The 13,533-nt window shown below is 38.1% G+C and overlaps 1 protein-coding gene across 6 annotated transcripts in view; it reads right to left on the bottom strand.

Moving 5' to 3' along the window:
- LOC127962221 (neurexin-2-like) overlaps window positions 1–13,533 on the bottom strand; it is a 408,062-nt gene that overhangs the window by 229,430 nt on the left and 165,099 nt on the right. For all 6 annotated transcript variants that reach the window (XM_052561735.1, XM_052561731.1, XM_052561733.1 and 3 more), the window contains one exon: window positions 4,920–4,937. In XM_052561735.1, coding sequence (XP_052417695.1) covers window positions 4,920–4,937 — 18 coding nt within the window. The remainder of the gene's footprint in view (window positions 1–4,919; window positions 4,938–13,533) is intronic.

The raw sequence follows: 13,533 nt of genomic DNA, 5'->3' as shown, positions 1-13,533 counted from the left end.
CACTCAGAAAAGAGCAAAAACATAAACTAAACAGGGGCGATGTAGAATCAGTGGGCGGGGCTAAACAGGGGGTGATATAGAATGAGTGGGCGGGGCTAAACGGGGCAGTGTAGAATCGGTGGGCGTGGCTAAACAGGGGCCGACGTAGAATCAGTGGGCGGGGCTAAACAGGGGGTGATATATAATCTGTGGGCGGGGCTAAACAGGGGGTGATATAGAATCAGTAGGCGTGGCTTAACAGGGGGCAATATAGAATATGTGGGTGGGGCTAAACAGGGGGAGATGTAGAATCGGTGGGCGGGGCTAAACAGGCAGTGATGTACAAGCAGGCGGTGCTTATTCACACTATTACATCATAAAGTGGCAAATTCCAAAAATGTTGTTTTGGCAGATTGCTTTAATTTTAAGTTGTTTTTAGACTAATGAGAAAGTCAAAAGATCAAGGGTATTTTGGCTTCTCGTTCACGACCCCTTTAACCCCTTTGCGTGCAAACATCGCTGACGGCCCCAGTTTATTATTGTTTCACTTTCACAGCACATTAAACATCACTCTTACTTCATCTGGACAAACTGTGCATCAATGGAAAGTTTAAAGACTCAAGCTTCGATATTTGACCAATATTTTGATAACACATTGTTGCAGTGACAGATATTTAGTGATTTATGTCAGGAGTGCAAAATAATAAATCCGTATTATGCCACATTTTGAATAGAAATTCACAACTCACTCATATTCAATCACGTCAAGAGCGGTTTATTTGTGTTCACATAGACTCACTGAACAGCGTCAATAAGGATTTATAGACAAAAGATGCATATCTGCGGAGATATATGGATATATTTACTGATGTTTACTTCATATTTCTTCAGACAGAATCGTCATTTCTATTCATTTTCCACGGATTTACGCGATCAGATGATAAACAGCCTCTCCCAGCGATCTCTGTGTGCGTGCAGTAGTCACAGCTCGTGCGGTGTGTGACCCAGACTCTGATTGGGTCTTTCAAACGTCAATCTTAGAGTTTCATATCTGGACACCGCCCCATCGTGTCACATGCTTCCTGCACACTTCCTGGTAGTTATCTGGCCAAAACAACACTGAAACACCTCTGTACACACAAAATATCTGAATAATAAACCCGCGATTACGATAGTAAAGCTTGGTATGAGATTTTCTTGAGATCTGGGGCGTTTTTATAAAAAAAATCGAAAATGTACATCGGAAATGCTAACTTGTGCAGCGATGAAAAAGGCTACAAATAACATATTTTTACAACAGTAAACGACCAAATTCCACCCCTGATCGCTAAAGGAAGTTATTATAAACACTCGATCGGGGTTTAAAGTGAGTTTTGAGTAAAAGTGTACTAATAATTTCATAAATTGTCAGATGTAGCTTGATGCTAACGTTAGCACCAATGCTACTAATAGCAGGTGCTTTTCTTCTTCATAATGCATTTTTGTCTCAATAATTCACGTAAGGTTGTAAGAAAATGTTTTGTTGTATTTTTATAGTAAGACTTTTGATAAATAAGGGCTAAATGCAAAGAGAGACTGAAGTGAGATCGCTGCTTTGTTGCTTTGTAAAGCCTGAAAAACCACAATCAAGGCTAATAAAGGTGGAATAAAAACAAAAGAATAATGATAAAAGAATAATGCGGATAATGTGTCATACCTGGCGGAGGTGTGAAAGACTCGTTTGGTGAGAACAATACAATCATGAAACGGGCAGTTTTCACAGCCAAACACACATATAAAACACACATCAGTGTTTACATGTGAGATCTTACAGAGATGACAAGGGCCATAAATCAATCTGATTAGCCTTCTCTAAAAACACACATGACATGGCCTTAGAAAATATTTCATAAAATTCACAGTTTTACAGATTCGATTATGAAATCTTTTATGAAGTCTTGGAAGACTTGTGGCCTTAGCTACACTGTGTTTTCAAACTCATTTCCTACATCAACATTTTTTTAAATACATTTAAAACATATGTTTTTAATATTTTTATTTTTGTTTTTATGTTTGAGCTTATATATCTCTATTATCATAACAGTCCTGAGTGATTCTGATTCCTGAACAGTAAACTTTAAAGTGTCAGCTTTGTGAACAAAGGTTGATTATGTATCTAGTCAGAAAGAATCATGAGCAGAAACCTTTTTATTTTGGGTATGTAATTTCGGTCTCCATGCCAAAAAAGGGGGGTTACTAGTAAGGGGTTAAAAACCTTGAGCTCCACAAACAGACTGATCAGACTAACACGACTAACAATAACCAGCCTCAGTTCATTAACACCCTCATCCACAGAATCCAGCCAACCAAACCATTCATTGACAAAACATTTTATTTATATAGAAAGTTCAAAAACAACAGACATTGGCCAAACTGATTTGACCATCAGACCTAGCACATTCAGTGTAAAATGATGAAATTGATGTAAAAATGTAAAGTGAGAAAAACCTGTGGAGGTAGAGACTCCGAGAGCACAGGCTGGCTCTGGAGAGAAGCAGATACAGAGCAGCTCACGCCTGTACTGTCACCAAACAACCACCTGCTCCAACTATACCGACATTCAAACACGGCTCTTTCCAAATTTGAAATGATCTGTCCCAACTCCGAAAATCTGGAGAACGATGCAAAACTACTCAAGCAACAAGGTACATTAATGCCTGTCACAAAGGGAAAAGTTGACCAGTGTAGAACTGACAGCACGTTTATCTTGCTCATATAAATGCTTCGTCAACACACAATTTGAATTTGAAAGACAGAGAGAAAGAGAAATATGAAATATCTATACACCTTTTTGTATACAGTTATTTCACCCAAATAGCTCAAGTTTTCCCTGAATTCCAGCAAGCGAGAAACTCAAACTTAAACCCTCTTCCCCATTCATCACAGCTCTCTGTCTTCATTTACTTTGTATATATATATATTTTTGTATTCTTTTTTTTTTTTTTTACATATAAGTATAATATGGACATATATATGTTTCATTTTTCCCCCTTTTATTTTTTTTCTGAGTGTGTGTATGACTCGAATCTTGATTAGATAACTGGACACTTTACTGTGAACAACAGAGGCACAAGATTATTTAGGCAAAACCTCTAAAAAGTAATTGAATTAATCTCAACTAAAAACGGCATATAATCAATACATCAAGCTGACTGTTAGTGAAGATAACATTCTGTGTCTGCTGTGTTTCTGTGTGGTGTGTGTTGGGAGTAACTCTTACATGTAACGGCGTTAATAAATGTAACAGTAATCAGTTACAGTTACTAAGAAAAAAGGAGTAATTCAATTACAGTTACTTATGAAAATGTTAATGATTGCAAAGAGGATTACATTTGAATACTGACACACATCCACATACAGATTTAACTGATTTATTTCCCAAATTGCACTGACTGTTCTAAGATATATGGCCCTATAATGTTCTGAGATGCAATCAGGCACGGACCGGACATCAGGAGAACCGGGACAATTCCCGGTGGACTGGCAGAGGATTTGGCCCGCTATTTTAATATCATTATTGTATAACTGCATGCCGAATCTACTGAAGCGATTATTTCTGAATCCTTTATTCGATAATTAAATCTCTAATAAATCATGCATCGGTTAGTCGTGACTGCAGCGCTCCGGCTGGATCAGTCTCAGTCTGGATCAGACTCAGAGTAATCAATGAGAGAGAGACCGGAGAGGACTGGAAGCACACAGCTGGAGCACAGACGATAAACTAGTGTTCAGGTGCAGCTCAGTCTGATCCAGAGACATGCTGGTGTAGTTTTGTCTTTGTTCACTGAGTCAAGCAGCAGCAGCACACTGCTCTCAGTCATCTCTCAACATACTGTATAAACAACATCATCACTGTCTACTGTAATGTTACAAAAAAATCATATTTTATAGTAGGTTACCATGATTTTACTATGAATCCAAAGACAATTATTACTATTGTTAAACCATGGAAACCACAAATTAAACATTCATTTACAATTAAATTTACTTAAAAACAAATATGGTAATCAGTTTTCCAAAAACATATATATAATAAAAGCATGGGTAATTTTTGTAAGAGAAAAACATGACTGATGTACAGTATTATTATTTTCCTATAAAGATATTGTAGTGATGTAATTTTGACAAGTAGACAATTTAGAAAGTATAGTTTAGTTAAATCCTGAGTATTAAAGTCATGAGAGAGATGATTTTAGGGCAAAATAAAGAGACTGAAAAGAAAAACGGAAGTGAAGATGCAGTTCAGGAGAGAACTTGTAATTATTTTGCATGTCCCCAACCTAAGGATTTAAACCTGTTTTATGTCAGGTCCACAGGGATGTAAATGTTTCAGAATTAGTTTGTGTGAGATCTCCCGGTCTGAATTGTTTTCTGAGTCGACCCCTCGTGGAAATGAACGGCACACACGTGCGGTTTGATTACTACACACAGCCCTACTGAAGATATCAGTGTTTCAATGCACACGAACACATAAACACAGTCTCTAGAACTGCTCGGAGTCACTTCATGAGCATCTGACTTATTTTGAGAAAACTATCATCATACAAAGAGTTTAGTTCACAAGAATAGGACACATGCTTATTAGAAACTCGTATCTGGATTGATGTATATGCTTTTAATTATTATTATTTTTATTTTTATTAACTATTTTTTCCACAAACCATTGTTAGATGCAGTGTTATCTGTAGTTATGCAAAGATTTGGTTTCAAAAACAGTATCAGTGAACAATTTCTTATGATTTTAAATCTGCACTGAACTTCAGATCAATCTCAAAGTAAAAGGCAGAACTAGAGTCTGATATTGTGGTGGATGTGTTCATATTTGATCATCATAATTCAAGTGAAGGATGGTGAAAGTCTTTATAAACATCAGCAGAAGAGAAGAAACATGCTGTACTCACCGACTAGAGACGAGTCTCCTACAGACAGAGAGAGAGAGAGAGAGAGACAGGTTTAGTGCTCATCCATCAAACTCTTACAATCATCTGAAAACATTCACTGCTCATATTAGACAAACACAGGTTTGATTATTAATAAGTAACACAATTCTCAGCCTATTACATCAACATTACTCGTGGTTTTATGTGATTAAAACACAATCAAGGTCAAAGCAGATTGACATTAAACAGTTAATACATGAACACAGTCAACAAAACACTGGATCTCATTTCGGTCAATATTCAGGACACGGCTGAAAATAAAGTAAAGTAAAGGCATGGATTTCATCTCTACAAATATTCATGGCCGGGCAAACAAACATACAAAAAACACAGACTAATACATAAATACAATGAAGTACAATTCAAGGAATTAAAAAACTCATTTCAACAAATTCATACTTCATCCACAAGTGCACAAGTGTAGATAACAAGCTGCCATTTAAAACATTAGTGTGCAGAACTGATATCAGTGATACACATCCAGCCATCATACTGACAAATACTGAACACTCAGCAGAACAAGACTGTCTGGATCCATCCGACACACACACACACACACACACACACACACACACACACACACACACAGACACACACACACAGACACACACACACACACACACACACGGACACACACACACACACACACACACACACACACACACACACACACACACACATGGTGGAGCAGGTGAAGACATAACTACACACACAAACACAATCAGTCAAATCGAGGTCCTCACGAATGTCATGGAACGACAGCAGCCGGAGGACACTCATGACTTGTGTGTGTGTGTGTGTGTTTGTTACAGCTGATAATAACAACAGCAGATGTTTAGCAGTCTATAAAAATAAATGATATGGATCCAGATTTCATGCCAGTTATGACACACACACACACACACACACTCATCACAAGGTGTTGCTCAGTGTTTAGTAGGTTTGTTTCTTCAAATACATTAGTAACAAATCTGGAAACAGTCAATTAACACTATAACAGTGAAAATATATTTGCATATTAAATGCTGTAACAAACAAACAGAGACACGGCCAGTAAAACCACTAATGAGAAAAAATGAGAAACAGCAGCAAAAGACCATCTCTCTCTCTCAGACTCACACACAGACACACACTCGCTCTTTTCTGTTTCTCTCTCTCTTTTATTTATGACCCCTTCAAATATTGCTCTTGATAAGTTTTACACTCCCTTTCAAGGGATCTTGGAACTGAACGCCTCATCATGACCCGTGTCTGAAGTGAAGTGACGTGACATTCAGCCAAGTATGGTGACCCATACTCAGAATTCATGCTCTGCATTTAACCCATCCACAGTGCACACACACAGAGCAGTGAACACACACACACACACACACACACACACTGTGAACACACACCCGGAGCAGTGTTCATCATTTATGCTGCGGTGTAGCAGTTGGGGTTCAATGCCTTGCTCAAGGGCACCTAGGTCGAGATATTGCCGGCCCGATGTTCGAACCCACAACCCTTCGGTTAGGAGTCAAACACTAACCACTAGGCCAAACATCTCTCTCAAAACAGCAGCAGCAGCTCATCCAAATAAAAGCTTGAGTGTTTACTGTTGAAGAAAATGAAGATATAAATGGTTAATAATTTTACTCTCTTTTTTATTCTACAGCATTGCTACAATATATTTTGTATACTTAGTTTATTTTGTATTTAATCACAATTAAAATAAAAGCATGATATTTATTCAAATATTGTCATATAAAACACAAATAGTTACTGAACGAGGTGTGAGATGGTTTTTGTAAAAAGTAAACCCAAGTATGAATATTCCAAGTATGATTTATTTAGCCAAATTGTTCTGTCCATCTATTTATTATTATTATTGTTATTATTATTATTAGTAGTAGTAGTAGTAGTATTTTCAATGCAGATACACTCATCAGCAGAATGACCCCAACAGCACTCAAAAGATTCATTCTTTCAAAATAAAAATCCTCAGGTCAGCTAGTGAAAATTACTGTGTTTTCTATATTACAAAATATTGCAATGTCAGTTTAAAGACAAAATATCGCCATGACACTGACACACTGTTGATTCTGGTCTATTGACTGGTATCAGCGCACACACTTTGCTGTATTATTTCTGTACTCTGGAATAAAGCACACTAGACATCTGCGTCATCTGTCAAAGGTCTGCAGCAGGTCTGTGCTCTGAACCCTGAGACAAACATAGACTTTGATCTTCACCTTCATCATCATCATCAACACAAACAGGAAGAAGAACTGCGATCTGGACTTGAGTGTAAGGAAGTAGAATTAAGATGAATTGAAATTCATTAATTTATTGATATTTTTATTTTTAAAAAATACTAGAAAGAGTGGTGTTCATTACTATTATTAATAATATGTTTCTATATTATATAATTTAATGAATAAACTTTTGTGAATCAAGGTGGAAAAACACTTCATTTCCCAGAATGCATCAGTTGAGATGAGCTTCTTTGAATTGCACTTCAGTACCTTCGGCATAACTCTACAACTGTTGCCAGGAGAGAAGCCTGTTGCCTGGTAACCGTGACAGGCAGCTGGAGGAATGATGGCACGGTTACCATCACCACGGCAACACTGAGAAAGAAAAGATGTACCTTACAGCAAAGAGAGAGAGAGAGAGAGCGCAAATAATGTTGTCACTGCTTCTCATGTATATAGTGATACCCTTCGATATGTGAAAATACATAGGGTAATTGTTAATATAAATACAAATATATTGTGTGAATGGGGGGAAAAATTTTAATGGCATCTTTTTTTTTTAAACAAAGGCAAATATCACTGATACCAACACTACAGATGTCTTTATGTAATTGTCCTTTTATTAAATAAAATAAATCCTTAAAGCCACTGAAGTTATTGATTTTCTTTTGTTCTTTGATGAACAGACAGCACAGCTGCTGGGTTATTAGGTTATTTGGCTGCTATTACTTTAAGAGCTGTGGCTGCTGAACGCTCGTAGTTTCATTCGCACTTTAATATGAAATAGAACAGGCTACAGGACTAGGAACAAAACACCTCGCCAGTTTAAACGTACAAACACAAACAGACATGAAATGCTTAATTCAACACTGCCCCGCGAACACTGAATTGATATTCATCTTGGCAAGCATCCCTAAAAAATCTTAGTTTATGTAAACAGCTGAGAAACAATTATTGGATTATACTGGATTGCCTCTTAAAGTGACCACGCCTATTTTACCAGCTGCTGTCAGTGTTCTTAATGTTAATCCAAGAAAATACAGAGAGAAAGTCATGTACTGCTATTTACTGAATTACTCTGTAGTTTTAACAAGAATTAAACTATATTTAATGTATACAGTGAAGACTACAATGCTACTTTACATTTGATTATTCAGTTTCTGTACTTGAACACATACAAACTTAAAAAAAAAGAAAAGAAAAGAAAACCACCTTGTTTAATTTGTAACTTTGTTCTATTTATTTATTTGTTATATTCACACAATTTCAAACAGGGCCCATGGGCACAACCTGCCCCTGACTGACCCTGTTGGCCTCTAATGTGTGACTGACCACATGTGTTTCTGCTTTTCCTGATCCGCTCCGGGTGTTAATCCCACCTCTGGATGCTGAGAGTGTCCACGCTTAATTCCCATAATCCCCTGAACACAACAACACACACTCCAGGCGTCTGCCGGCTCTCATCTCAGCGCCGGACAGCCGTCCGTCCGTCTGTCTCACCGCAATGTCTTATTATTTTCAGGGTAATTTCTGAGATAGGAGAGTTTTTCCCAAAGGATGGACAGGTTGTTTACAGACTATTTTATATTTTGGGTCAAGTGTCAGAGTGAAAGAAGATAAATGTCACGCATCTCTCTTACAGAGAACACACACTATTTTCTGTCAGCAGCTAAATCTCTGGTCGCCGTTTCATTAAACGTGTCGCTTTCCATGCCGATGTGAGAAAATGCTTTTCAATTTCAGATCAGAAAGCAATTTGCGCTGGAGAAAATGGATGTGGGTGTCAGCGGCGGCGGCCGTCATGTCAGACTGTAATTATCAGACCGGTCTGTCTGTCAGACTCTAAACACCCTAGAAACAGGACCGACAGACAGGAACCGGTTCACACGCAGAAATGTTTCAGCCGTGTCACACTCGCAGACATTCACTCATCTACTGCTTCTGTCACACATCTCACTGACACTGTTATACAGTTTCTTACCATTTTAAATCAGATTTTATTTTCATATTTTCTTGGATCTTTTTAATTTTGTTAAGGTTTTAGTACTTTTCGCTTGTGTGTTTTTCTCGTTTTTATGTTGTTGTTTTTAAATACATAATTGTTATAATTTTAATTTCAGTTTTAGATTTGGAAATAACTGAAATAAAGGTTGTTTACATTTTCTTTGATTTAAAGTAACAAAGTTTTCTGTTGTTGTAGATGACGGTTTAGTTTGAATAATCCTGCCCTGCAGAACTACAGTAATAGGATTCAGAGTCATCTACATCTCTGTCCTGATTTTCATTCTGGTGATTGTTTGTGCCGCAGATATCAGGACGCTCGGAGGAAAGCTGATTTCTGCGGATGTTGCCTGAGCATCTAATTTGAGGACCGTTATTAATGTGCTGAAATACAGATCTAATCATTTGCTCTGCTGGTTATAACACAGTCGTTTGCATATGGACAGCAATTTGAGCAGAGACCGAGCTAATCAAACTCCTCAGTGATGCTGAAAGATGCTCGGAGAAAGAGAGACAGAGAGAGACGTGTGTTCAACATAACCAGACAATTACAGACCAACTGAAACAGAGAGAGAGAGAGAGAGAGAGAGAGAGAGAGAGAGAGAGAGAGAGAGAGAGAGAGAGAGAGAGAGAGAGAAGCTGGACAAACACACACACACACACACACACACACCTCCAATATTTTGGGGCCAGGGGCCCTTCACAGGGGAGAAAATGTTCCCAGGCTTACTACAGTTGGTATTTTAATCATCAGACCCTCCTGTCTGTCCTCTCATCACTGGGCATCACAGGGATTTCACCTCGCTGGTTTGAATCCTATCTCACTGGTAGGTTCAGGGTGTCTTGGGGAGGGGAGGTATCCAAAGCACATCAACTTATCACTGGGGTTCCTCAGGGATCAGTTCTGGGACCCCTCCTCTTCTCCATATACACTGCATCACTGGTTCCAATCATACAGGAACATGGATTCTCCTACCATAGCTATGCTGATGACACACAGCTCTATGCTTCATTTCAACCAGATGATCCAACGGTAGCTGCACAGATCTCAGGCTGCCTGCCGGCAACTTGGCATGGATGAAAGAATATTACCTACAGCTCAACCTGGCAAAGACTGAGCTTGTTGTCTTCCCTGTCACTCCAACTTTACAGTATGATTTCACCATCCAGCTAGGTTCTTCTCCAATTACCCTATCAGCTTTGGTCAGAAATCTTGGTGTAACCATTGATGACCAGTTGACCTTCAAAAACCACACTGTAAAGACTATGTGATCTTGCAGGTTTGCATTGCACAACATCAGAAAGATCAGGCCCTTTCCAACGGAGCATGCTGCACAGCTTCTTGTCCAGGCCCTGGTCATTTCTAGGCTGGACTACTGCAATGCTCTTCTGGCTGGACTTCCATCAAGCACAATCAAACCTCTACAAATGACTCAGAATGCAGCAGCATGACTGATCTTCAATGAACCCAAAAGGCTATGTTACACCTCTCTTTATCACGCAAGGGCTTGCAATGACTAATGGTTGCGGCTTGCGTCAAGTTCAAGACACTGATGCTTGCATATAGAACAGCCACAGGTTTAGCACCCGCCTACTTCCTCTCACTATTACGAATCTACATACCCTCCAGAAGTCTGAGATCTAATATTTGATATTTAATATTTTAATAACATTTTAATAAACGAATAATGTACAGTTGAGTTCATTTGAGTACAGAGAATATGGAGATGGCAGATTTCTGTACTTTCATATTCACAGATACTCTTTCATAACAACATTTGATTGAGTGTACAGCAACTACTTCTGATTAATTCAATAAATAATATTCTTTAACATTACAGTAAATTATGTTATAATAACTTCTGATTCTGGACACATTTTCCACACTGTGAAAATCACATGGCCCAAGAACCCCTGATCTTACGAACGACATTCAGACATTTTCAAGTTAGGAAGTGTCTGAACACATTTAATGTTTGCGTGACACCACATTACACGCATGTGAAAACGATTTCTGCTGGATTCCTCTGGTTTCTGTCTTCAGCGTGTCGCTGTGTCACACGTGATTGGTGAGGATGTTAATGATAATGTTAACTGAATTACAGTTCTCGAAATCTACAGTACTCGAAAAGCAGCATCTACCTCCGAAAGCAATGACCGAGTTTACTGTTTTTCGTCTGCTCACTCTGAGAAAATGATTATATTCAGTGGCTTCTCTTACTTTTCTTAGTGATATTTTGTGCCAGTTTATCAGGAAGTGACGATTTTGTTGTCTTTGGCTCGTTGGATGGATGTTTTATGCAATATTTTAAGTTGAAGTCCCAGCTTATGAAACCCGGCTAATGACGGTGTGATGCTGAGCTCGTCTGCAGCTGCTCTTCAGAGTCTGAAAGCATCCGTTTGTCTCACATCTTCATTATTATTTCAGTTTAAGTCTTCTGTCTCCAAAAGCAGCTGTTTTAAAAGCAGATACATTTGCAGGAGGATCAGTGTACAGAAGAACATCCCTTCATTTAAGACAGTCGAGGGTAAATAAACACTGAGCTCTTTCTAATTACCACAATTTCACTGATGCCAATTAAGAGATTAGCGCTCAGCCTACAGAAACACACAATGAAATATTCATGATGATAATACAACAGAGAGAAAACAAATATTTTGATCAAATACCCCTCGTTTTCATTTGAGCCTTTAGACTTTAGCACAGTGAACAACATGATTCAGTCCTGTGAAGCTTAACGCATTAAACATAATCAGAAATACGGTGCAGAATATACAACCTTTAAACCATATATATATATATATATATGTGTGTGTGTGTGTGTGTGTGTGTGTGTGTGTGTTATGTTTAATTCATTGTGCTTGTATGGCTCATATAGTCTGATAGAGTGAGAATATGAATGAGAAAACAGCTCAATTTCATTCAGAAACTCAAACTGAGAAAAAATATGAATTTGTTGCCGATGCTGATAATTATATGATGTAATTCTGCTGCTTGTAATGCAAATCAATGATATCTATCTAACAGTGGAGCAGATATTGATATTAAATGATCTAAATATGAGTCTGTGCTCTATATCTCCAGTAATGAGATGTAAATGATCTGCACATCTAACACAGTGACTGAGAGCTGAAGAAATCAAGGCTCCTCAGAAGATGTGAGATGTTCTGGAGGCTTGTGAAGATCATCAAGTAAAGCTTCTGGAAACAAACGCTCCTCAAAAGATCCTGAGGATCAGATTTGAGAATAAAACATGATTGATGGAGAATCAAGTAAAGCTGAGCTGCTTCAGTCCAGTAAGAGTTAATCTGCAGATATTACTGACATTATTCTGACCTTTACTTGATCACAATCAGGAGAGATCTGACACCAGGAAGATACGTGAAGTGTTTGTACAGTTATACTAGAAGAGCTTTGACTGGATGAAACACACTTAACTATCAATCAGAGACAGAAGACACGAGGAGATCGAGTGAGAGAAGGGTGTAATGAGGTTTTAGTTTAGTGACGTGTTTTTGAAGCAGTTTGCGCAGACAGTGTGTTTTGATTATCTTACAAAAGCACAAATTTTTGTTGATATGGTGAGCATACACAAGTAAAAGTAGTCATTTTACAGATTAAACTGATATATTACTTTTATGTGTCCAATAAAAAGAGCATTTTAAGTTCTATTCTCGGTCATCTGGAGAATACAGAAGTGCTCCGGCCGGTGTCTTTGCTGACCACAGACGTTCAACAGCAGAGTTAGATCACACTGGTCATTAGACTGTGTCAAACTCAAGGCCATGTACAGGAGCAGACGATTGTCTTAAAAACTAAATATACGCTGCTTATGTTGTGAATTATCAAAGTGCATACAATACCAGGGCTTGAAAACGAAAAAACGATTCATTCGGTTCACTCCGAGCAGAACCCTACAGAACATGACAGGAGAGAACTGAAGAGGAGAAGCTGGGAATCTGGAGGATCTGGAGAGATTCTGGATGAAGGAACGGTCTCTGATCTCTGGTCAGGTGTTCTCTAACCTCTTCAGGCATTATAGGAGAACATTTAGACCTGTTAAAGCATTGAATAAAAGGGTGCCCTTAACTGTGGCCAATTTGTATTAGAGGAAAAAAAAAAAATTCACAATGATATTCCCATTTAAAATTTTTATTATCCAATGAAAGGACACATTTTTGTGATTTATTTTTTATTTTTTATAAAAGATCAAAAGCATTGAGAATGCAGATGAATTTTGACAGCCTTCTTTGATCATATTTACCAAGGGTGCGTCAAACGTAACACACCAGTGAGTGCAAAGCTGACGGCTATATGAGAAATCTGCTTTGACGCATTA

Source organism: Carassius gibelio, chromosome B7, assembly GCF_023724105.1.
Source record: "Carassius gibelio isolate Cgi1373 ecotype wild population from Czech Republic chromosome B7, carGib1.2-hapl.c, whole genome shotgun sequence".
Taxonomy (NCBI): domain Eukaryota; kingdom Metazoa; phylum Chordata; class Actinopteri; order Cypriniformes; family Cyprinidae; genus Carassius; species Carassius gibelio.
This window is presented reverse-complemented; position numbering and strand designations above follow the sequence as displayed.